The 26,759-nt window shown below is 32.2% G+C and overlaps 3 protein-coding genes across 5 annotated transcripts; 1 reads left to right on the top strand and 2 right to left on the bottom strand.

Moving 5' to 3' along the window:
* Window positions 1–14,663: 14,663 nt before the first annotated feature.
* ppan (Brix domain-containing protein peter pan) lies at window positions 14,664–16,689 on the bottom strand. Its single transcript, XM_014353479.2, has 6 exons — window positions 16,426–16,689; window positions 16,061–16,341; window positions 15,729–15,939; window positions 15,326–15,652; window positions 14,902–15,235; window positions 14,664–14,818 (listed from the first exon to the last, which is right to left on the bottom strand). Exons 1-6 carry the CDS (start codon window positions 16,441–16,443, stop codon window positions 14,715–14,717), a joined length of 1,275 nt encoding a protein of 424 aa, XP_014208965.2. The 5' UTR covers window positions 16,444–16,689; the 3' UTR covers window positions 14,664–14,714.
* A 327-nt stretch (window positions 16,690–17,016) lies between these two features.
* LOC106639736 (torsin family member) lies at window positions 17,017–19,357 on the top strand. Of its 3 annotated transcripts, none has more exons than XM_089590051.1 (4): window positions 17,017–17,240; window positions 17,354–17,681; window positions 17,811–18,076; window positions 18,165–19,357. In XM_089590051.1, exons 2-4 carry the CDS (start codon window positions 17,501–17,503, stop codon window positions 18,735–18,737), a joined length of 1,020 nt encoding a protein of 339 aa, XP_089446177.1. In that variant the 5' UTR covers window positions 17,017–17,240; window positions 17,354–17,500; the 3' UTR covers window positions 18,738–19,357. The 3 variants fall into 3 exon arrangements, with proteins under 3 accessions (XP_089446177.1, XP_089446178.1, XP_014208976.2); XM_089590052.1 differs by having other exon boundaries at window positions 17,351–17,681; XM_014353490.2 differs by lacking the exon at window positions 17,017–17,240 and having other exon boundaries at window positions 17,314–17,681.
* A 2,121-nt stretch (window positions 19,358–21,478) lies between these two features.
* Window positions 21,479–23,958, bottom strand: Gbeta5 (guanine nucleotide-binding protein subunit beta-5). The gene is made up of 6 exons (XM_014353488.2): window positions 23,705–23,958; window positions 23,095–23,310; window positions 22,849–22,985; window positions 22,638–22,756; window positions 22,156–22,513; window positions 21,479–21,819 (listed from the first exon to the last, which is right to left on the bottom strand). The coding sequence occupies exons 2-6, from the start codon at window positions 23,201–23,203 to the stop codon at window positions 21,490–21,492; spliced, it is 1,053 nt and encodes a 350-aa protein (XP_014208974.2). The 5' UTR covers window positions 23,204–23,310; window positions 23,705–23,958; the 3' UTR covers window positions 21,479–21,489.
* Between the last annotated feature and the right edge of the window lie 2,801 nt (window positions 23,959–26,759).

The following is a 26,759-nucleotide window of genomic DNA, read 5'->3' as shown; positions in this document are numbered from 1 at the left end:
CCAGGCATCCAGGGCGCTCCGAGCGCTCGAGTGAGCAATTCCCCCAATTGAAAATTGAACTTTAGGCGCGCGTAATATTGCAGGAGCTATTCACAATATTTACATAATAGTTTAGGCGCCAGGTAGGGTCCCGTGGCCTTTTCAATTAGAACGGACCCACCAAAGTTTTTTTAAAGTATTTTTGCCTGCTAAACACGATTATCGATGGTGGGTCGCGATCCGGATAGACAATTTTTTTTTATCAATAAATTTTATAAACAAATAAAAATTATTCATTTTTTTGGAAAAAGAAAATTTTTTCCTATTCTTTAGCTCATTTTGAATGTTGGACAGTTACTTATTATATGTCCGGTCATATATTACTCATTCAATGTGTATTAAATACTTGTACAGCTAAATACTGAGTTTTCCTCGTATAAAATAAAAAATTGAGTAATAAAAACGTAAGCCCCGATATTTAATGTAACTTCTTGAAACTTGATCTCTATAAAATAATCATTTTTACAACTTGAATAATTTATGTTTTTATAGATTTATAAAAATTTAGCACATTAAAAATATCAGAATAATATACACACGCTTCACTTTGATTTTTAAGTTTATTCAATAGAGAATGACTTTTTCTGTAATTCAAATGTCATTCTTCAACACATGTAACTTTTCTAATAAGAATAAGTAATTGTGAAAATATTTAGAAAAATAATAATTCTACTTGTAGGTCAAACTTTAACACAATTATCAATATTAAGAAAAAATAAACTAATACTTAAACTTAAACCCTGGACCTTCACAATAAACATGTGTCACTTTAAGTGCTTAGGGAAACAGTGCGTTGGTAGTCGAGGTAGCTTAGTAGCAGTACTTTTGCTTTGAGCATTCTGGGGTTCACATCTCGCCCGCAGCAGAATTTTTTTTTTTTTACGATTTCTTTTTTTTTTTTTTTTTTTTTTGATGGTAGTACAAAACTTTTTTTCGATAATAGTATTCAATTTTTATGTATATGTTGCGTAACGACTACACTTTGTAAATTCATTCCTTGTAAAGTTTGGTGATTTTGTTAGATATTTAAATTTTTTAATAAAAATATAATATCAATAGTGGGGAAAATGCTAATTACCATTTCATCCTTTTTTAGATGGCTATAAAACTCTTATTAATGAAGTTAAAAATCATCCAAAAGTAATTTAATAGTACTAAGTTATTTTACACTATTCTTACAAAATGGTTATGATCTCACTTCGATGAGGATCACATCTTTTACAACCTAATTAATAATTGTGTAAAACTTATTCAAACAAATAATTAAACTATTAGAAACCAGGTAAATTTTCGAAAACACTTTTTATCAAATGATTTTTTATTGCTATTCCAAGTTAAACACGAGTTTATTGATAAAACGCTCAGTTAACTGAAGAGCAAAGTATGGCATCGCTTAACATAAAGGAAACCATGAAAACATTAGTAAAATAAAAGCCAAGGTATTAAATATTGAGGACTTAAAATTTTTTTTCCTATTTAGAACTAAATTTTGCCTATTATATAGATTTAACTTATGTTGTACAAGTTCTTAGACTAATTTTGATGATTCAGATCAAAAAATTGTTTTTAAATCGAAACGGCATTTACCAAAAATATTAAATTTATAGTACCTTATAATTTTTTCAGAGCCATAATTGGGACCACTTATTATTCGTTTTTGTTTAAAAAATTTTTTATTTATCAAAACGGTAGTCTGAGTATGTCTCATGGTGTATACATGTCATAAAATGTATGTAAAAAAACGTATTGCGGGAAAACTGGGTTTTTTATGTCTATGAGCACTGCAATAAAAATGCTCTTAAAATTTTACGCTTTGATCAAACTTGTCTGGTTAGAAACCCTCAGCTAAGACATTCAACATAAATCTAACAACAAAATTGCGGCCTATTTAGATCATAACTACTTAAGTTAATCTTAAAACTTGATAACATGTATATGCGTCCGCGTTCACAGACAGAGTTCTATTTCTCGTCAAAATTCAACTTTTTTGTACTGTAATAATACTATTTTCTCACAAAAATGCCTATCAATTGATGCATATAATAAGCGTACTACCATCGACAGACGAAATTTTAATTTACTTATACATTTTTTTAATTACAATGTAAATATGATGGCAAGTTTTAATCTCTGAGTACATACCTCTATAATTTTTTGTACCTATAATAAGGATTCTCATGATCGGTTCTAATAAGCCTTAGCTTATGATTTTGTTTTGGTATACGTACTAAAGCTAAAAAAACCAATGTGATCGGTCAATTTGTTTTTTATTAAAACATATGAACCTCTAAAAATCAATGTTAAAATAAGAAAAGTTTTGCTTTTTGTTCTTAATTATTTTTTTTGTGTTATATTTTATGATTAAAACTTCCCAGCAACATCAAGTTCCTGACTACAAGCATGATTAAAAAAAAATTAAATAAATAAAAATAAAAATAAAATTTGATATAGGTAAATTCGGGTGTACGTATGCATCAATACTCATGTCTCTACAATCTTTTGAAAATATTTAGTAAGCCTAGTTGTTTCTAATCCCGTGCCTAAAGTCGCTTCAATTTTTATCGATATCTTTATTATTTTCGAATTAAGAATCATATGATATTATGTGAATATTTTAAATGACAAATATTAAATATTGTCCAACAAAAATTATAAGACTAAACCATATTTTTAAAGTGACTATAATTATACCTGGATTCAATAAATATTAGTATAACTAATTTAGTGCAACATAAAAATTAAGAAATGGAAAGTATTAATAAAAAGTTAAGAGCTAAGTAATTAGTAAAGATTTTTTTTTTTTTTTTAATACCTACTACGATTTATTCGAGAAATCACTAGTTTCTCAGCAGACTATTAAATGATTTTATAGAAATTCTACTCAAAATATTTTTAATTATCATTGTTATTATTATTATTATTATGAATATTATCATTATTATTTATCCCAGGAATCAAACTAGTACTTTTTATACTAAAGATATCTAAAGACCACGTTTCTTGAACGAATTATATTTTATTGTTTAGGTGGTAGTCTTATTAAAGTATTGTTTCTAGAAAATAATCACAGAAAAACATCATTGCTTTTTTTCAATTAAATGATGTAAAACGATTTTTCAGCCATTTAGAAACGATTATTGGCGACTAAATCGTTCAAAAGATATTTAAAAAAAAAAAAAAATTACTTTTAAAAGTTTCTTTTTTATAAGCTCTACAAAATTTTTATTCAATACTTTGTTGTAGAATTTAAATTTATTTCTGTAACAGATACAAAATTTTTTTTGACTGTTTGTTTGTTTATTTTGCATTATAAAGCGTCTGCATTAATTTCTATCTGCAGCAAAACATCGCGGTTAGCGATTATAACGGTTTTAGCGACTTTGCTTTGTATATTAGTAAGATTAAAATAACTATTTTTCTTTAAATTCGATCGTTTTACATAAATTTGAATTTTGAAATATCGCGCGCAGCTCCGACTTCAAACTTTGCACTTAATAGTACAGTCTACCGCTCGCCAGGTGGCAACTACTGGTCTTTAGTGAATATCGCAAGTAAAAAGGCAACGTAAAGTATATAAGAAGGACTGCGTGACGACTATCGACATCGCCTCTGATCTTGCATATACGTGCAATGCATGATTCACTCACCTGGTGTAATTAAAGTATACGTAGCAGTGGTAGTAGAAAAGTACATATTCAATAAAAATCACTGTACACTAAACCACGCTCTTACTCTCTTTACACCTCACCAAACGACCCTCCTATCTCTCTCTAACGCCTCACAAGTAAATATAAAACGCCTATTGTCCAAGACCCAGAAAACTCTTAACATCGGGACGATCTTCATGTTGTCTCCGAAAACCCCAGCAAGGTCAACTAGGCCGTAAAAAATTACGGCTCTGACATTACCCTCCTTCAACGCTCTAAACTTTGTCGAAGCCAGCGTACTCACTGCTCCTACGACGTCAAGGCGATGCCACCTTCATCGTTCGTCCACGAAGGGACGACTTGGCTCTCCCGAAGTGACAGCGGTTACTTTTAAGGTGGTTCTTCACCTAACCCATTTACTTAAACTTACAGGGAAACTTGAAGAGATTGTTATTAAAGTTATAAGGCATCTTCTCTTAAAATTTTAAGTCCCTTTATCAGGCAAATTTTTGAAAACAAGTCAGTCAAAAAATGCACTTTTAACATGTATTCTTATGTAGGTTACTTTTCCATACTACGATATCATGTAATATCTCGTAAAGTAGACTTAAGATCGTAATAGAAAAAGTTTGTAGTGAAAGAAGAACTTTTCAGCTTTCTAATAATATAACAAAAGTTTGGGCTGATCAGGGAATTAGTATACGATATTTAATCGTAAACGAAATGTCTGCCGTGTAAACTGCGGCAACGTCTGCTTGAGCAGGAGCGTACATGCCATTTTCAGAACCTTGCATCAAAAAAAAATTTTTTTATAACTCTTACTCTGACTTTATTAGCTTGTTTATTTGTACGTAAATGCAATGATATTATAGTCAAGTGCCAGTAAAACATATTTTATGTTGCAAATAATAAGCTAATCGAAAATTAGAAAACCACAGGGTCCCGTGTCGCTTTGATACGGCACCATCGTGAAGAACCACCTTAACTACACCCCCCGCGTTCAAAGTCGCCCACCCCCAAAGGCCACTTTTAACAAATTTTTCTGTGGCTTTTTTTCTGCATAAAGTAACTCTGCCATAGCTACCTCGGCCAAGAACTTTCAATAACTCGAAGTTGTCTAAAGTCTATAAAAAGTATAGGCGCCAGGTAGGGTCCCGTGGCCTTTTCAATTCGAACGGACCCACCAAAGTTTTTTAAAAGTATTTTCGCCTGCTGAACACGATTATCGATGGTGGGTCGCGATCCGGATAGAAAATTTTTTTTTATCAATAAATTTTATAAACAAATAAAAATTATTCATTTTTTTGGAAAAAAAAAATTTTTTCCTATTCTTTAGCTCATTTTGAATGTTGGACAGTTACTTATTATATGTCCGGTCATATATTACTCATTAAATGTGTATTAAATACTTGTACAGCTAAATACTGAGTTTTCCTCGTATAAAATAAAAAATTGAGTAATAAAAACGTAAGCCCCGATATTTAATGTAACTTCTTGAAACTTGATCTCTATAGAATAATCATTTTAACAACTTAAATAATTTATGTTTTTATAGATTTATATAAATTTAGCACATTAAAATTATCAGAAAAATATACACACGCTTCACTTTGATTTTTAAGTTTATTCAATAGAGAATGACTTTTTCTGTAATTCAAATGTCATTCTTCAACACATGTAACTTTTCTAATAAGAATAAGTAATTGTGAAAATATTTAGAAAAATAATAATTCTACTTGTAGGTCAAACTTTAACACAATTATCAATATTAAGAAAACATAAACTAATACTTAAACTTAAAAACAAATAAAAATTATTCATTTTTTTAGAAAAAAAAATTTTTTCCTATTCTTTAGCTCATTTTGAATGTTGGACAGTTACTTATTATATGTCCGGTCATATATTACTCATTAAATGTGTATTCAATACTTGTACAGCTAAATACTGAGTTTTCCTCGTATAAAATAAAAAATTGAGTAATAAAAACGTAAGCCCCGATATTTAATGTAACTTCTTGAAACTTGATCTCTATAAAATAATCATTTTAACAACTTGAATAATTTATGTTTTTATAGATTTATAAAAATTTAGCACATTAAAAATATCAGAAAAATATACACACGCTTTACTTTGATTTTTAAGTTTATTCCATAGAGAATGACATTTTCTGTAATTCAAATGTCATTTTTCAACACATGTAACTTTTCTAATAAGAATAAGTAATTGTGAAAATATTTAGAAAAATAATAATTCTACTTGTAGGTCAAACTTTAACACAATTATCAATATTAAGAAAAAATAAACTAATACTTAAACTTAAACCCTGGACCTTCACAATAAACATGTGTCACTTTAAGTGCTTAGGGAAACAGTGCGTTGGTAGTCGAGGTAGCTTAGTAGCAGTACTTTTGCTTTGAGCATTCTGGGGTTCAAATCTCGCCCGCAGCAGAATTTTTTTTTTTTTACGATTTCTTTTTTTTTTTTTTTTTTTTTTTGATGGTAGTACAAAACTTTTTTTCGATAATAGTATTCAATTTTTATGTATATGTTGCGTAACGACTACACTTTGTAAATTCATTCCTTGTAAAGTTTGGTGATTTTGTTAGATATTTAAATTTTTTAATAAAAATATAATATCAATAGTGGGGAAAATGCTAATTACCATTTCATCCTTTTTTAGATGGCTATAAAACTCTTATTAATGAAGTTAAAAATCATCCAAAAGTAATTTAATAGTACTAAGTTATTTTACACTATTCTTACAAAATGGTTATGATCTCACTTCGATGAGGATCACATCTTTTACAACCTAATTAATAATTGTGTAAAACTTATTCAAACAAATAATTAAACTATTAGAAACCAGGTAAATTTTCGAAAACACTTTTTATCAAATGATTTTTTATTGCTATTCCAAGTTAAACACGAGTTTATTGATAAAACGCTCAGTTAACTGAAGAGCAAAGTATGGCATCGCTTAACATAAAGGAAACCATGAAAACATTAGTAAAATAAAAGCCAAGGTATTAAATATTGAGGACTTAAAATTTTTTTTCCTATTTAGAACTAAATTTTGCCTATTATATAGATTTAACTTATGTTGTACAAGTTCTTAGACTAATTTTGATGATTCAGATCAAAAAATTGTTTTTAAATCGAAACGGCATTTACCAAAAATATTAAATTTATAGTACCTTATAATTTTTTCAGAGCCATAATTGGGACCACTTATTATTCGTTTTTGTTTAAAAAATTTTTTATTTATCAAAACGGTAGTCTGAGTATGTCTCATGGTGTATACATGTCATAAAATGTATGTAAAAAAACGTATTGCGGGAAAACTGGGTTTTTTATGTCTATGAGCACTGCAATAAAAATGCTCTTAAAATTTTACGCTTTGATCAAACTTGTCTGGTTAGAAACCCTCAGCTAAGACATTCAACATAAATCTAACAACAAAATTGCGGCCTATTTAGATCATAACTACTTAAGTTAATCTTAAAACTTGATAACATGTATATGCGTCCGCGTTCACAGACAGAGTTCTATTTCTCGTCAAAATTCAACTTTTTTGTACTGTAATAATACTATTTTCTCACAAAAATGCCTATCAATTGATGCATATAATAAGCGTACTACCATCGACAGACGAAATTTTAATTTACTTATACATTTTTTTAATTACAATGTAAATATGATGGCAAGTTTTAATCTCTGAGTACATACCTCTATAATTTTTTGTACCTATAATAAGGATTCTCATGATCGGTTCTAATAAGCCTTAGCTTATGATTTTGTTTTGGTATACGTACTAAAGCTAAAAAAACCAATGTGATCGGTCAATTTGTTTTTTATTAAAACATATGAACCTCTAAAAATCAATGTTAAAATAAGAAAAGTTTTGCTTTTTGTTCTTAATTATTTTTTTTGTGTTATATTTTATGATTAAAACTTCCCAGCAACATCAAGTTCCTGACTACAAGCATGATTAAAAAAAAACTACTGGTCTTTAGTGAATATCGCAAGTAAAAAGGCAACGTAAAGTATATAAGAAGGACTGCGTGACGACTATCGACATCGCCTCTGATCTTGCATATACGTGCAATGCATGATTCACTCACCTGGTGTAATTAAAGTATACGTAGCAGTGGTAGTAGAAAAGTACATATTCAATAAAAATCACTGTACACTAAACCACGCTCTTACTCTCTTTACACCTCACCAAACGACCCTCCTATCTCTCTCTAACGCCTCACAAGTAAATATAAAACGCCTATTGTCCAAGACCCAGAAAACTCTTAACATCGGGACGATCTTCATGTTGTCTCCGAAAACCCCAGCAAGGTCAACTAGGCCGTAAAAAATTACGGCTCTGACATTACCCTCCTTCAACGCTCTAAACTTTGTCGAAGCCAGCGTACTCACTGCTCCTACGACGTCAAGGCGATGCCACCTTCATCGTTCGTCCACGAAGGGACGACTTGGCTCTCCCGAAGTGACAGCGGTTACTTTTAAGGTGGTTCTTCACCTAACCCATTTACTTAAACTTACAGGGAAACTTGAAGAGATTGTTATTAAAGTTATAAGGCATCTTCTCTTAAAATTTTAAGTCCCTTTATCAGGCAAATTTTTGAAAACAAGTCAGTCAAAAAATGCACTTTTAACATGTATTCTTATGTAGGTTACTTTTCCATACTACGATATCATGTAATATCTCGTAAAGTAGACTTAAGATCGTAATAGAAAAAGTTTGTAGTGAAAGAAGAACTTTTCAGCTTTCTAATAATATAACAAAAGTTTGGGCTGATCAGGGAATTAGTATACGATATTTAATCGTAAACGAAATGTCTGCCGTGTAAACTGCGGCAACGTCTGCTTGAGCAGGAGCGTTTTCTCACAAAAATGCCTATCAATTGATGCATATAATAAGCGTACTACCATCGACAGACGAAATTTTAATTTACTTATACATTTTTTTAATTACAATGTAAATATGATGGCAAGTTTTAATCTCTGAGTACATACCTCTATAATTTTTTGTACCTATAATAAGGATTCTCATGATCGGTTCTAATAAGCCTTAGCTTATGATTTTGTTTTGGTATACGTACTAAAGCTAAAAAAACCAATGTGATCGGTCAATTTGTTTTTTATTAAAACATATGAACCTCTAAAAATCAATGTTAAAATAAGAAAAGTTTTGCTTTTTGTTCTTAATTATTTTTTTTGTGTTATATTTTATGATTAAAACTTCCCAGCAACATCAAGTTCCTGACTACAAGCATGATTAAAAAAAAATTAAATAAATAAAAATAAAAATAAAATTTGATATAGGTAAATTCGGGTGTACGTATGCATCAATACTCATGTCTCTACAATCTTTTGAAAATATTTAGTAAGCCTAGTTGTTTCTAATCCCGTGCCTAAAGTCGCTTCAATTTTTATCGATATCTTTATTATTTTCGAATTAAGAATCATATGATATTATGTGAATATTTTAAATGACAAATATTAAATATTGTCCAACAAAAATTATAAGACTAAACCATATTTTTAAAGTGACTATAATTATACCTGGATTCAATAAATATTAGTATAACTAATTTAGTGCAACATAAAAATTAAGAAATGGAAAGTATTAATAAAAAGTTAAGAGCTAAGTAATTAGTAAAGATTTTTTTTTTTTTTTTAATACCTACTACGATTTATTCGAGAAATCACTAGTTTCTCAGCAGACTATTAAATGATTTTATAGAAATTCTACTCAAAATATTTTTAATTATCATTGTTATTATTATTATTATTATGAATATTATCATTATTATTTATCCCAGGAATCAAACTAGTACTTTTTATACTAAAGATATCTAAAGACCACGTTTCTTGAACGAATTATATTTTATTGTTTAGGTGGTAGTCTTATTAAAGTATTGTTTCTAGAAAATAATCACAGAAAAACATCATTGCTTTTTTTCAATTAAATGATGTAAAACGATTTTTCAGCCATTTAGAAACGATTATTGGCGACTAAATCGTTCAAAAGATATTTAAAAAAAAAAAAAAATTACTTTTAAAAGTTTCTTTTTTATAAGCTCTACAAAATTTTTATTCAATACTTTGTTGTAGAATTTAAATTTATTTCTGTAACAGATACAAAATTTTTTTTGACTGTTTGTTTGTTTATTTTGCATTATAAAGCGTCTGCATTAATTTCTATCTGCAGCAAAACATCGCGGTTAGCGATTATAACGGTTTTAGCGACTTTGCTTTGTATATTAGTAAGATTAAAATAACTATTTTTCTTTAAATTCGATCGTTTTACATAAATTTGAATTTTGAAATATCGCGCGCAGCTCCGACTTCAAACTTTGCACTTAATAGTACAGTCTACCGCTCGCCAGGTGGCAACTACTGGTCTTTAGTGAATATCGCAAGTAAAAAGGCAACGTAAAGTATATAAGAAGGACTGCGTGACGACTATCGACATCGCCTCTGATCTTGCATATACGTGCAATGCATGATTCACTCACCTGGTGTAATTAAAGTATACGTAGCAGTGGTAGTAGAAAAGTACATATTCAATAAAAATCACTGTACACTAAACCACGCTCTTACTCTCTTTGCACCTCACCAAACGACCCTCCTATCTCTCTCTAACGCCTCACAAGTAAATATAAAACGCCTATTGTCCAAGACCCAGAAAACTCTTAACATCGGGACGATCTTCATGTTGTCTCCGAAAACCCCAGCAAGGTCAACTAGGCCGTAAAAAGTTACGGCTCTGACATTAAGGTGGTTCTTCACGATGGTGCCGTATCAAAGCGACACGGGACCCTGTGATTTTCTAATTTTCGATTAGCGTATTATTTGCAACATAAAATATGTTGTACTGTCACTTGACTACTCAAGCAGACGTTGCCGCAGTTTACACGGCAGACATTTCGTTTACGATTAAATATCGTATACTATTTCCCTGATTAGCCCAAACTTTTGTTATATTATTAGAAAGCTGAAAAGTTCTTCTTTCACTACAAACTTTTTCTATTACGATCTTAAGTCTACTTTACGAGATATTACATGATATCGTAGTATGGAAAAGTAACCTACATAAGAACACATGTTAAAAGTGCATTTTTTGACTGACTTGTTTTCAAAAATTTGCCTGATAAAGGGACTTGAAATTTTAAAGAAAGATGCCTTATAACTTTAATAACAATCCCTCCAAATTTCCCTGTAAGTTTAAGTAAATGGGTTAGGTGAAGAACCACCTTAAATTTTACTTTCTTATCGCAGAATATTACACTGCACTTTACTTTTCCTACTATCTTTAAACGTAAATGCAAACAAAAATTGTCAGCAAACAACAGCAATCATTTACAAAGGTTATGCAATACAATATATTCTGGCATTAAATGTTTGTTATCTGGACAGCCATACATAGATTGTTTTTTATGTGTTTTTGCTTGCTGAACATGATTATTGATGGTGGGTCGTAATATCGAAGGTGATCAATGTTTTTTTATTAACAAATTTTATAAACAAATTGCAAAAATGTAATTTTTTCTAAAAATAAAGTTTTTTCCGCTTCTGGAGCTTATTTTAAACAAAAAGTTTTGTATAATGTACATCTGTTAAGCCCATACTATTTACGCAAAAAAACGTGAACTGTAAAAAATTCACTTTTTCCGTTTTTCACACAGCTGCAACGTGGGACTTTTATTATAATTTTTTACTTAAAAGTTTTTAACTCTCCAGTTCATGCAGGGGCTTAAGAATGTCTTATAGTTGATTAATTTTATTCGTTTGTTATTTTTGTTCAGTGAACTTAGCAGCTTCATGCTTTTTAACTCTAAGTAGAAAAATGCAAGACAACCCAACGTCTTTAATACTATCCCCTTCTTTCGTCTAACTTTTTATCTTACAAATATCGTTCGAAAACAATTTATTTGTATTACGTATACAATCAATTAGTAAAGTAAATTGATCAATGTGTCCCTTGACTCGATAGTAAAGTAAAATTTTAATTGCAATGCAATCCTTGAGACATTAAAATTTTGAATTTTCGTTGTTTTCCCGCGAAACGACGGGAAGTCCCTGTAGCGTTTCAGACTTGTTTAAACTTGTGTTTAAACAAGTGAGCGCGAGTATTTCTGCATGCAGTTCAGAGTGCAGTTCGATGCGTTCTTGTGAGTTCTCTGATAGTGTATTTTCTAGTAATGGCAAATACCAGTAACACCCCCCCCCCAAAAAAACATGTTAATATATCTAAAAACATCAGAAGATAGAGCTTATCGATTTTCATAAAAATTTTGACTATATTCTAACGATAACAGTATTCAGTGTTATTTTTATACTACTATATTTTTCAGATTACTCTGAGTCAAATTTGAGTGAAAGTATCACCAAGGCTTAAGAGTATTTGGTATGTGTTGTTAATAAAAATTCAAAATGCAATAGCTTTGATGAATTGCGTGTATGGTCTTATCATCATCAAAAACAGTGCTTAATTGAAGATCTACCTCCGACCTCTAATTCTATCAATTTGCACATTTTAAGAGCATATTTCTTAGTATATTATCAAATTAAATGTTTGAATGTTGATGTTAAACAATTAGATCCGAAAGAGTTTGGTTACATAGAGTGTGACGATCTCCTTATGCCACGAAAAATTGAAACTTTAATTCCACCTTACGAAGAATTATTACAACCTTGTTCTTGTAAAGTATGCAGTAGAAAAACCTGCTTATGTGTTGCAGAGCAAATACCGTGCTGCTTATTTTTGTAATTGTAAAAAAGAAAACACATGTAAAAATAAGTTCAGTGGAAAATAAAATAACAAAAATTGTGGTAACTTCGTAAGATATGTATATATGTACAAGATGCAGTATACTATAAAATAGATTCTAAACAAAGAAATATTTCGTACCTCAATAAACTACGTATTATCACATTATTATACTTTGGGGTAGTCCTGTTATATTCTCTTAAATTTTATTTTGCACACATTGATAAGATCAAAAACTTTTGATTACTGGTTTATGCTAATTTGTTGACAACAAGAAACTGACTACATAGCTATATATATACTTCCATAAGCCCCTATATAAACTGGAGAATTAAAAACTTTTTAGTAAAAAAATATAATAAAAGCAAAAAAAACATTATTTTTAGAAAAAATTACATTTTTGCAATTTGTTTATAAAATTTGTAAATAAAAAAACATTGATTACCTTCGATATTACGACCCACCATCAATAATCATGTTCAGCAGGCAAAAATACATAAAAAACAATCTATGTATGGCTGTCCAGATAACAAACATTTAATTCCAGAATATATTGTATTACGACGAGGCCGTACGGTCACATTAAAAAGGCACAGACCGTCAAGCTCGCTGGATAAGAACAACCAAATAAAATCAATTGGTCTTTTCGTATTCATCAAATACTATGTTCGGCTCACAATTTGAGAGGTGTTGAGTTGAAAAATATTAATCGGGCTTTAAGTAGCAAGCTATTGAAAATAGCAAAAAACGCATTTTTTGAAAGTTGTCGAATTTTTTACGGGAAAAGTATTGGGTTTAGTCATATGGTGTATGTGAACTTTTTTGTTCAAAATGAGCTAAAGAATAGGAAAAAATTTTCTTTTTCCAAAAAAATGAATAATTTTTATTTGTTTATAAAATTTGTTGATAAAAAAAAATTGTCCATCCGGATCGCGACCCACCATCGATAATCGTGTTCAGCAGGCAAAAATACATTAAAAAAACTTTGGTGGGTCCGTTCTAATTGAAAAGGCCACGGGACCCTACCTGGCGCCTAAACTATAAGTAGACATTTTTTGCTTATTTCAGTGCACCCTCCGGCCTCAGCTCTTGGTCTATAAACCTTTGTACTTTAAGTCTTTAACCATCATGGCCCAGGATGTAGAGTTTAATTAGATAATAATTTCATTCTTTTTATTAACGATTAAAAAGCTACTCATCACAACAACAACAAAACTCATAAATCATTAAAATGGTATTGGTAGGGTTAAAAAAATGATAATTGAAATAACTCGGTTAGCGTATATATAAAAATTATTAACAAGCATAATCTTCCACTCCAAATCTCTTGAGCTCCTAAGTAACTCTTTACCCAAAGTGCTTCAACTCCATATCCATATTTATGTACACAATTTGATAATAAACTAATTCTTTTATTAACAATAAAAGAGCTACACATCACAAAAATAACTTTTAAATCATTTGAATGACCTTTGTAGATTAAAAAATAGTATTAAATTTAAAGTAACTTGCTTATCCTATTCGTGAAAATTATTAACAAATAAAATTTCTCATTTTTAAACTTTTAAGTCTCTAACCTTTTACTGCAAGTGCTTTTACCCTAGAAAATGACCTGGGACAAAGTAGATAATAATTCGATTTTTTTTAATAAGAATATATCCATAAGATTATGGCAAACTAATATTTTAATGACTAGCATATTTTAAGAGATTAGTTCCTACTAATCTCTGAATGCTCCCTGAGGAGGGGATAGGCGACCACCTCGCAGTAAAATTGCTTAATTTCTCTCTACCCTCCTTTCAGTAATGGGAGACCTCCCATCCCTCTCCCCTTCCTTCTCTAAAGTGCTAATAATATAAGTGCCCTTTATAGGAGCCGGACGTTAAACTCTGATATATAAAAAAAATTTTATAGTTATGGCCAAGACTGTTAATATAGAGCAGAACAAGTGTTCGGTATAAAAAAATACAGAGCACTCGGAGCTCTCTGGATCGAAAAGCTGAACAGAGAATAATCAACAGGCCGACAGCCCGACGCCCGACCCGACAAGAAATTTCGTCCTGTCTTTTTCTCGTACTGCGGCGCGCGGCGCTCTCTTGCTAGCTGAGTGCTGATTGGTTCCGACATTCCTACAATTTATTAAACTCAGTTTTTTTTAATTTACAAAAATTTAACTATTACGATGTTCCATAAAAATTTCCGTTTATTAAATGTATATACAACGATAATTGATTTTTATTTGCCTAAGATTGTTTTTTCTTTGCCTTTTCTGAACTCAGCTTCATCTTTTTTATTTTGTATCTAGGTACAAAGGATTTGGACTTCTTTGTTGCTCCTTCGAAAAGCTCTGAAATAGGTAAAAATAGCATTGAAAGGAGATGAATGAAAAAACAATTTTAATACATGAATACATTATGAGTAGAGGCAGACCTTTGTCAGGTTCTTGGCCAACTTCATCTCTGTAATATTGCGCATCATCATCTTCATCCGATTTGTTGGCTTCGTAAGACTCTTTCGCTATCTTCTGCATTAGAATATCCTTTTCTCTCTTTCTTTTGATGCCCTGAAGTGATTTTTCTTTATGCTCTTGTTTCTTTTTTTCTTTGGCATTTTTATTCTCTTCTTGTATCTTTTTTCGCTTCTCTTTCAACTTCTTTTTCTGTTCTCGCTTCTTTTCAAGCAAAATTTTCTCTTCTTCCGTTTTACTGACGAATTCGTGATACAGTACTTCACCTTCCATTAAACCATCTTCGACCTTGATCAACTGAGTATAACAAACGAAACATCGTTAGAATGTGGTCTGTGGTGGGAAATGAATAATTTAAGACTCATATATTTATGTTATATTAATTACCTGCAGTGTTAATCTTGGTCCAAGCTCATAAAGTTTAACTGCACTCTTGCTCTTCTCGTAATTTCCTCGGGATGATAGTTTTTGGGGCAAAGTAACGTGACTGGCTGGATCGTCCTCAGCCTCGCTTTCCGATAACGTGGGCTTTGTCATAAAGTCTGAAAAATCTTGACATCGCGATAGATCCGGTACCTTGGCCTGAACCAACTTTTTGACACTCCTTGATAAACCAACAGGCACAATTTTGATGGCATAATGTCGAAAATCTATCTGCTTTGTGTCCGGATTGTAGTTTAAACAGACGCAACGCCGAAGATTACTCAGATTTACCTATAATGATCACAATGGGCAAACAACAAAATATACCTTGAGCGCAAAATTGAACAAATAAACAAATTATACTTACTGTGGCCAAGTTGATGGTAGGAAACATGTTTTGGAACATAGTGGTCATTAACTTGAGCTGCATACCCTCACCACTAAACTTGTTGAGAACAACTAGGGGCGAGTGTTTGAAGGCTTGTTCAAAAACAAGTTGTTTCTTTGTTGTGGAGACGACATCTCGCGCCAGAGTGAAATTTTTTATCTTGAAAGTAAGGGTCGGTCCTCTTGGTAATCTTAGATAGGAAAATAACTAATAAATGACCAAGAATTGATGATACTAGCAAGTATATGTTACGTAGTACGTCTGCACAAGTAACAAGGAATAAATAATTACTTGTACTTACTAAAACCTACCTGCAGAGCTTAAGATACATGCCGAGCTCGGTGCGCGTGAATAGAGACATGTGAGTAACATGAAGGACACCTGCAACGGACACAAAGTCCTTGATGCTGTTACGCTTTCGTTCCTTGAGGGCAGAGGCTGTAAAAGGTTCCATGACCTTTCGAAAATCCTTGGTGAGTTCGACAATATGTTCACCGGGTAAGCCCCGGTGGATGACGAACGAGTGTGGTGCTCTTACGATGTCCCCTGACTCACCACTGTCGAGATGCTTGTTACGCTTAACACAGCGACCCTGCGAAATTTTCAAAATATCAATAAGTAAATACAGAAGAGCCATCAACGATAAAGATAATTAGAAAGAAGTTTTTCCAAGTACTTTTTTGCTTCGACCCATTTTCTTCTTCGCACAGTTTGCACACTTGTTGACAGTTGTTGACTCTAACTCTCTTTTATAATTGTGACAAGATTAACTTGTAATTGGAATCACTCTTGGATGGTTACTTTACCAAAATTATCTGTAAGGTATCGAATAATCTGGTGATTGAGATCAGTCTTCCGACCTCACATAGAAAAGTAGAAGACCATAGAGTAGAAGACACGCGCCGTAACCACATTGTTTACTTACAAATATTAATTTTGAGGTTACGTATGCGGAGAATAGTAGGTTTGTTCGGAAGTTCGGAAGCCGAAATGAAATCCGGCGACCCACAGTCCACGGCCCACGGCCCATAACACAAGTTCGACGTTCGACAAAAGAATGAACCTTCTTTGATGAAGCTTTTTAGGTGAACGTAAAATTTTTTGTAAAAGATGATAATCCGATATAATCCGATTATCGAAAAAACTGCTTAAGTACTTAAGCGAGATATCGAATGCCCCGATCAGACCCCTCGGAGCAAGAACGCATGTTCGGGCTAGATGAGTTTGAGTTCATCAGAGCAAATTTCTCACCCTAAAAAAAGCTTCTGCTCCACGGTGTGACCGCGGTGTTTTCTATCAAACAATAATAAAAAAATACTAAGTATAAGTATACGTATGTGATATATAGAATTCGTATTTTCGATGTTTGGAGTGTGTTTCCTCCCTGTAACGACATAGTTATTTAAAAAACGAAAAACAACAAAATAAACTCAATTGAAATGATTCATCAAGCAATGGAAATATTTATTATTTAAATGACATAACTGACCGGTGGGTTGAAAATGAAGTAAACTTTAATAATTAATATTTTTGTTGATTGTGCCTGATAATGTGACGGCTTGTTTATTTAATTTGTTTTTTTATTATTTTTCGATATTTAGCAGCAGGTGTCATTGAAGTAAAAAAGTAAAATATACATCAAAATTTTCCAAATGTTGTAAATGATTTTTCGTCTGACAAAAAAGCCGCTAAATAAGATTGTTATTATTAAGGATTAGCAGTTTTAATGCAATTAGCGAGCACACGCAGAAATGACGAAGACAACGAGTCTGCCATTGTTTATTGTTCTTCTGCTTGGTTTTATTAATAGTGGTAATTGTTTTTTAATCGAGACAGCCGTCATTGGTACCGCTTCCTTTTTAGGTTATACGCTTCGCTGCAACTTCATGGAATGTTGCAACGATCAATATATACCCCTGTACACTTATAATAGTAAGTATTTTTATTACCCATTAAACAAATACGCTTTAATTTAACAAACTAATATTTCATTTTGTTATACTGAGGTATTGTAAGGAAATAAAAAATTTTGTGTTAGCTGAGTTCCTAATGATTTTTCAGAGCTAAAATCAGACTTATCTAATAAATTATATGGTCAGCACATTGCAAGAGATATAATTTATAGCGCAGTTCATAGTCATGTTCATCTCGATCACCCAAGGAAACCGTTAGTTCTTAGTCTTCATGGTTTACCTGGCAGTGGAAAGAACTACATCGCTACCATGATAGCCAATGCACTATTTAAAAAAGGAGAAAAAAGTAAATTTTTTCACTTTTTCAATGGTAGAAACGATTTTCCACGAGACAAACATGTCGAGGAATATAAGGTGCTGTGACCTCAGTTTTTAACTATGAAAGTACAACGGGATATACGTTTTAATGCAATGCAAGTCTCATTTTTTTATCTTATTTCAGATTACTCTCCATTTTAAAATAGAACAAGCTCTAAGCCAATGTGAAAGATCGTTATTCATTTTTGATGAGGTGGACAAAATGCCAGCTGGAATTTTAGATGTGCTAGTGCCTTTCATTGATTACACAAGTTGGAAAGACAGGTACAAAGCCAAGGCTATTTTCATTTTTTTATCAAATACAGGAAGTGAACAAATAGTTCAAAAGATGATAAGTTTGTGGAAAAGTGGGGTCAGTCGTGAAGAAACGACAATTCGTGACTTTGAACCTCTGATAACGATTGGCGCATTTAATGAAGAGGGAGGGCTTCATAAAAGTGGCACCATTGAGTCTAAATTGATAGACCATCACATACCTTTTCTCCCAATGGAAGAAAAGCATCTTATCGAATGCATTAAAGATGTCTTTAGTCATTTTGGTGTGTTGAAGCCATCAAACAAAATGATTTCCGACGTTTTACTTCATGTGTCATTTGGACCCGAACCTTATAATTTGTATTCAACAGCTGGTTGCAAGAGATTAGACCACAAAGTTTCTTCTATCGTTTACAAAGATGAATTTCAGGAAAATTTTTGAAGTATACACATCAAGTTATTTCCATTAGTTAAAAAAAAAAAAAATACATCACACAAATCTGGGCCTACACGTTCATTTTTATGATACGGTATAGCTTATAAATCATTTAAATTAATTAATATGAGAATTTTGCAAAAGGTTTAACTGATACGAGCCCTGAGGACAATTAATATTTTATAAAAGTTTGAAAAAATGCACGCATCTTGTTAAAGCTTTTGGATTGCAATAAATTTTTTTGAACAGGGAGTTACAAACTAATTTATTAAATAACAATAAATGAAGATCTGATGAAATTCTGCAGTAATTGCGTCAATAAACTGTAACAAAACAGTGAAGTTTATCATATTTATGATAGGTGGTAATTGTACAATGATGTTTGAAAGCGTTTATGTTTAATGTTTATGATAGTCATTCATATTTACAAAAGCAGTATCATTATAAATTAATGCCGTGCGTAGATTTTTACTTGCGTTTGAAATTTTTACACATGTGCAAAGAAAAAAATTATGCCCATGCTATGTACTAAATTCAATTGTAACTTATACATTTACAAAAATTCTCAAGAGAAGCATAGGAAGGTAACATTTTACTCTATGTGATGATAGATTAAAAAAAAGTTGATAAATGTAGTTTTTAAAGTAAAATTTTTATAACAGTAAACAAATTTTTCAACGTTTTTAGTATTGGAATATTTTCAACTCATCTACAATCATGTAAATATTTTCAGAAAAGAAATAAAGAATAAACTGTTATTGATTAGTTTGATATTTAATATTTTATTTGCTCTAATCTATTTAAAAGTACTTTATCATAAATTACATGGCAGTTGTTTAATCATAACAGATAAAATTGTTATTGCCTAATGTCTTTTCATAACGACACACACGCTGTACACAGAACTAAGAAACATAATCAATGTGTAATTAACTAATACACATTACAACTAATAAACTTTACGGATTAAAATTTTGCACATTTATCGAACGATTACAAATACACACATCAAAAACGTAACATGAAAGCACCAAAAAGTAATACGCTATGGCATAGCAATGTTTCAGTTGACTAGAAACGATACTTAAAAACGAAAAAAATTTCGGATGAACTGATAAACGCATTTTTCACAATTGTGCTGACTAATAATAATTCAACTCGCTTGTATTCCACCTCTTATTAACGTTAAAACGCTCAATAAGTCGCTTTTAAAATTTCTCTATGATGAGTCCTTTTCAACTTAATTTGAACGCAGGTCTATTGTCCAACTGACCTTTGTAGTTGATAGATTATAGGACCAGCCTAAAGCGTAATATTTTTCTCTTGATTCGCTGACTAGGACATCACACGTGTGTTTCTTTTTTACAATTTTCTTTTTTCTTTATATTGCGCGTTGACATTCGAAAGGAATACAAAGTTCAACGCTCTACGATTGTTTCATTTTATTTATTTTTAAAATTTTTGTCGATATAACAATACCGAACACTCGGTTTTTTTTTTGTTTTTGTTTTTTCTCTTTTTTTCGACTTGCCGTCGAGGCAGTCTAAAATTTTTACCCTTAATGTACTGCATGTAAGAAAAACAATTACAAATACTTTTCGGTTAAAATCTGTGTTGAAATGAAAAAAAAAACTAAATAAGATTTTACAAGGGTTTAAAAGAAAATGTATGGATGCAAAACGTATTGAAATTTAATTTGGCAAATATAGAAATTTTAGTTTTTCAAAATGAAGAAAAATTATTGTAACTAAATTATATCATTTACTTACTTCTTGTAAAGATCAAAGAGCGCACTATTTCATGTTTTTGTATTTACTTTTTCACACTTCTTATAATTTAAGTATATATATATATAATCTCACTTATGTTTAAACGCAAATATTTGTGCATTTTCATCTTCACAATCGAATTTTTTTTTCTCACTATACATATGGCCTATGTATAATCTTACTATGTATATATGTATATATATTACTCATTACTTAATACAAGTTTGGCCTTTTTAATTAAATTGATTAAATAAATTGTAATGATTACTAATAAAAACGTATACTTTTAATTTAAAGAAGTAAAAAAATCAGTTTCTTTCTCATTTGTACTTGCATCATATTATATCATTAAACTTAAAAGTTAAAATTAATGTAAGGAACAAGAATTTAATTAACGTATGCGTGTATATAATAAAAATGTTTGATATTAATGTATGATAAAAATGCAATTGTATAATATCATTTTTGTATATATGTATAAAAAAAAAGAGGAGTGCAAAATAGGGATAAAAAATTGCCAGTTAATGTTTACGTAGCCATAAAAAAAAGGTGGAAATATTTTTGTACGAATTTCAAAATGACTTAGTTATTAAAGTAAATAAAAAATACTGTGATTATCTCATTACTTATTTGTTGGGGTTTTCTTTCAGTCAAGAAAAAGAGTATTTTTTTACAATCTCTAATACTCTATTCAACATGCTTACAGTTTTCTTTGGAATGAAGTTTGTTTTTGTTTTTAATTTCATTGTTTCATTGCTATGATAATCATACGTGATTTGAAATTTAAAAAATCTCATAATTCACGGTCGATAGGTAAATGAATAAATCAATAAATTAATAACTTAAATTATAAAAGAATGAAACAAAAGACGTGAATGGCGTTTCGAATTAGGTAACATGACAGCTGAGAATTGCTCGTTTCAAAACGCCAAGTGAAATGGAAAAAAAAAAAATATATAACGAGAGAGAGAAAGCTCGGAATACCTCGATTAAGCCCAGACCCGCAAGGTCGTGTCCCAGCTGCCGGTGGACAGAGCAGTACCGTCGGGCGAGACGCGTAAACAGGAGACTCGGTTCTCGTGTCCGTAGAGCAGCGCCAGACGCTGGCACTTGAGCGTGTCCCAGACGTTGACCGAGTAGTCGTTGTAGCCGGCAAATAGCAGGCGACCGCTCACCGACATGTCGACCGCGTTTGCGCCAAAGATTATGCTCTCCTTCGAGTAGATGGCGACTTCCTTGTCAGCGCGCAGATCGAATAGGCGGCAGGTTGCGTCGTCCGAGCCTGTGGCGACCGCATCGCCGCTTGGATGGAATCGTACCTGCGGGAGAGGCCAATAGTTGGATAAAAAAATTGACACCCTATCAATAACTCTCGACGGTTACTGAGATTTTTTTTTTTACAATTTATTTAGATGTTTATTTTAGTAAAGTAGTATAATGGCTTGTATCTTCAATACACAAACATACGCGTTTTTTTATGTTTTGAAGAAATCTTAACTTTTCGCCGATACTAAGCTCCCTCTACTAGAGAGCGAAATCTTTAAGATCATTGGTATTAAAATTACAGTTTATGCTGGAAAATGTCACATAGGAGAATACCAACATAAGGATTTATTATTCATATTATGAAAAAATAAAAGTTCTCTCTAACTTACCGAATTGACATCAGACTCATGGCCTTCGAAGCTCTGCACGCATAAGCCGTTCCTCATGTCCCAAATGTTAACCAGCTTATCGCAGCTACCAGAGACAAAAGTGTTTCCGATTTCACTAGGTGCTAAGTCGATGGACATGACACTGTCCGAGTGCCCATGAAAGCTCTGAAGCAGCTGACCACTTTCGACGTCCCAGAGCGCACAGGTACTGTCACCGCTGCCTGTGATCACTTGTTGGTCGCTATTGGGAAAGACGCAACAAGACGTGTACGAGATGTGGGTGCCCACTGTCTTCTTCTTTGCTGACATATCATCTTCCAAACTTAATGGGTATACTGTCACCTTATTGTCAAGGCCGCTGTGAATTAGCCCAAATCGATCATTATTCATCGTTTGATTTTTTTAAATTAAACAGTCGCCCTATTGCATTAGTAATACGTAACGAATTAGGTATGGCTCTTTATTCATTCATTCTGACTTACCCACATGCAACGAGTTGTCCGCTAGGTGCGTACGCACAAGCAATCACCCACGTCGTCGGTGTTGTGACAGCGTGTTCCTTATTTGTTGTAAAAGCATCCCATATAATCATCTTACCATCCTATTGAACGATTAAATTCGTTATGAGGAGTGTGAAAAGCAAGTTACATGAACGTCAATGTACGCATGGAAAATTTTCGCAACAATAGGTACCTGAGATGAAGAGACAATGTGCCGTTTGTCTGGAGACCAATCAGCACACAGTACTTTTCCCATATGCCCCTTCAAAATTCGACGAGGTTTTATGTTTATGCAACTGATTTGTTCTAGCTTATCAGCAATAACAGACACTAGAAACCATGAGAAACAATTACAGTTTTGCTTTTACTCAGTTTAGCACAGGTTTTTTGAAACATGTTAACAACATAAAATGCATTTTATACAGTAGATTTTACTTACAGGTGACATCATTGAGTTTTTGTCTTTCATCTTCAAGGCGAATTTTGAGGGACTCTGCCTCTTTGCACAATTTTTCAATCTGCTCGGATTCTGTAGCAGCTGCATCCATGATTGATAACAAAACTAGTCCATTCACGGGTCAATGTTTTGTGGGAAAGAAGTTTATCATCTAACAATCATGAGTGATGTTTGGGGTTGGTTGGGTAGGAAAAAATTCTGAAAAATAACATTATCATTGTAAAAATCGTTGCACTTATGCGCATAAATGTAGAGAATTGAGGTTTTTTTGCCAAATTTCATTTTCTTAAGTTGTTAAGTCTAAATGGGACAAAGTCATAGAACAAAACTGATGAAATACAAGATTTCCTGGATGGACAAATTAAAGTTGTTACACTACTGTATTATATGAAATATGAATGCTTTTAGGTGTACTTTACGAAAAAAAAATCTGCCTTGAAAACCTCAAATGCCAAAAAACTCATGCAAAACCCCTTAGCTCTTAGTGCAACCACACCTGTAACAATTGTAAACGAGACAGACAGATCGCGCATGTACACAAGTGGTTATAGCCTCGTTTGCGCCCCTCCTCCGAAAATTGAAAGCTACCGACCTTTATATTATTATTAGGACGATGAGAACAGGTCAGCCTCATCCCCAGCAACCACATCAGCTTCGGAACTCATGTCGGACGGGCGAAGATGCTCCAACATCAATAACACTTGATTTGCTCACTTGGTGTGTTGTAGCACCGAGACGTTTCTTTTAAGAACGATAACAGCAGCATCGAAAACAACAACAATCCTGGCCGTCCACGGGTGCATGCCATGTGATGATGCACATCACTACGATAACAGGAGATTTGTCATTTTGTTCAACGTCTTCCTCTTCGACATGGCTACGTGAAACTGCATGCAGCTATACTATCCTCAGGATCACGACGATCAACATCCAGTTGCAGATGCTGCTGGTAGTATTTGCTGCAGGTGAACTGAGAAGTGTGAACTGTCACTGCGCTGTCATCAGTTTGTTGTTGGGGGAGTGCGAGTGTGCGAGAGAGAAGACGACGAAGAGGGAGAAGGGAATGTGATGTAGATAGTAGATACATATATACATGGGTCATTTCACAAAAACTGCGATACTTTCACGCCCTCATTGAGATTTTTTTTAATTCAATGTTTGGAATTTTTCATTAGGGTATTTTTCCCAAGTTGTGTGAGGTCTAAACTAGTTGGAAACTTTTGGGCCTGACTCTACGGTCTTTTTTTTAAATCAATGTTTTTTTTTTTAATTGTAAGAGAGCGTTACACGCCTACTGTTATTACTGTAACGGTACTTACTCTTTTTGCGATGGTGAAAATGTGAAGTCCCAAGTGGGAATTTCTCAACGAAACTTCATTCGTCATATTTTGTTTGCTCCCCAGACCCAGACCCCGTTGTCCACATAGTCATATCATATATATATTATCTAATCGATAATTTCAAATCCTTTTCAGATTAGGTGCGTTTATGTACTTATTACCGGGAAAAACATTCTGTATTTTTGCAACGACACAAGAAATGTTATTGCAACATTCAGATTTGGGTATGAAAAAAAATTGACGGTATGTTCATTTTCTTGAGTGTCAATACAGTTAAGTTTGACAAAAAAATTTTTTACTTACAAAGTTTTACTTGCAACAAACCATATCAAATGCTTAACCAACTATTCGAAATTATTTCCTGCGAAGACCCTATTAACGCACTATTTACTATTGGGAAATAATATTAAGTATTCGAGAAATGCCGAAAATCCGGAAAAAATTAGAAAAATCAAACATTTTGGTTTTATTTTGCAAAAATATGGTACAAACGGGAAATTAGCAAAATGTGAACTGCACCATTGAAAAAAGAGCGACCTTGAAAATTGTGGGAAAGGTATTTTGCATATTTTTTGTACGGACATTTTTACGTTAATTAGTCCGAAAGATGAAAATACGTCTATTGTTTTAACGAAAATTGATATTCTTTTACTTTTAACGCTGAAAAAAATGTGCAAAGACCTGACTTGCGTGTTTTTGGAATTTTTTTCACAATTTAGGTTACTAAGTATACCAATGAAAAAAAAATTATGAAAAAGGTGTAACTTGAAAATTAAATTTGTCAGTTTTGGGTACCCCGAAAAGTAAAAAATGAAAGGAGAATTCCTCATATACAGCTAAAGGTAACATTTGGAAAATAATAAACACCGTAATAATATCCACGCGAATTATGAACAGTTTGGTGAGAAATTATATGAAAGTGAAAAATTACTGTTTTTGAAAATGTATGATGGACGTGTGTCAGTTTGTTTTGGTATAATCAATATTTTTTGTTTACAGCAATTATTTGCTGTAACTTGTACTTCTTAAGCAGCTCTTCAATAAAAAATTTGTCTTTGCAAACTGCTGCTTAAAAATATTTTACTTTACCAAAAACCGTTTATTATATTTTCCAGTTGATTACATCGTGACCTGAAAACTTTTTTTAAATAATCAAAGGAGTTTTTCGGCTTAAAATAAAATAAAATTCAGATTGTCAAAAAGTACCGTCTTAGTTTTGGATAAAAAAAGGGGGCAAAATTGGCGTTTCGATGATTTAAAAAAAATGAGAACTTTCATTTGCATACAAAAAATGTTTACAACAATGAATCGGCCAAGTTTCCGGACAAACACCTTTGATAATCGGATTCAGCGCACCAATAGGTATACACGTATACATGAAATGAACTTTGATGCAGCCCATGGAACTCCACCGGTTACGAAAAGTAATATATATAACTGCATCAGGTTGACCGGCGACAGTGGTGAAATCTGAATTTGTTTAGGGATCAAAAATATGATTAGTATCTACCGATTACAATAACGCAGATCTTAATTTATCGTCGTTTGTCAATTGTACGAGAAATCGAAATTTTTTTCCATTAACAATTATAATTGTAATTGCAAATTGACTTGGCGTTCAATGTTAATTCTCCACTTCTATGTTTTAAGTTTTTGCAATTTTTAGCGAATTTCGTCTAATTTAACATGTATTTCGACGCATTTTGAATTTTTCGGTTTTTCCGATTTTTTCTCTAGTTTAAACAATGAAAATTAATTTTTGAATAGTTTCATTTGATGAAAATCATCTCCCGAACAACTTTTGTACTTAACATTTTCCTCTGTAATCAACATAGTTTTAATTATTCTAAAAGGAAAAACCACTAAAAAGCAGGTAAAAATTTTATTTTTTATTAAAAAATCCATGACGCGAATCTTGGTTCATGTACATATTTTTTATCTTTCTTAATTTTAAGCCCAAATTGATATGCTTCGTTGGGGTGTCAACTTTTCCAGAGTTTTTTGAGCCTCTGGCCCCTGACCATAAGTCAAAGTGTGTCGAGTGTCGAGACTGTCGAGTCGATACTTATTGTCGTCAAAGACTTTTTCAACGAGACAAGGAGAGCACTGCACGAAGCCACGAACGATTAACGAACTCCAAAGCTGCACGAGAGGACGAGAGAGACAAAATTGATCGAAAGAGAGCAGCAGCTCGAGAGCTAGTTCGGTAGTTCCTATGTTCCTAAGAGTGTGGCTCTGGCTGTCATAGCCGTCATAGAGAGGTCATAGGCTTTGGTCACCGACACCGACACGCGACGGCGCCGACGG

The sequence above is a fragment of the Copidosoma floridanum genome, unplaced genomic scaffold (assembly GCF_036245765.1).
Source record: "Copidosoma floridanum isolate Cflo_tuat_1 unplaced genomic scaffold, Cflo_Japanese_pri ptg000011l, whole genome shotgun sequence".
NCBI classification, from domain to species: Eukaryota; Metazoa; Arthropoda; class Insecta; order Hymenoptera; family Encyrtidae; genus Copidosoma; species Copidosoma floridanum.
Note: the sequence above shows the minus strand (reverse complement) of the source record. Positions and strands in the feature narration are given on the sequence as shown.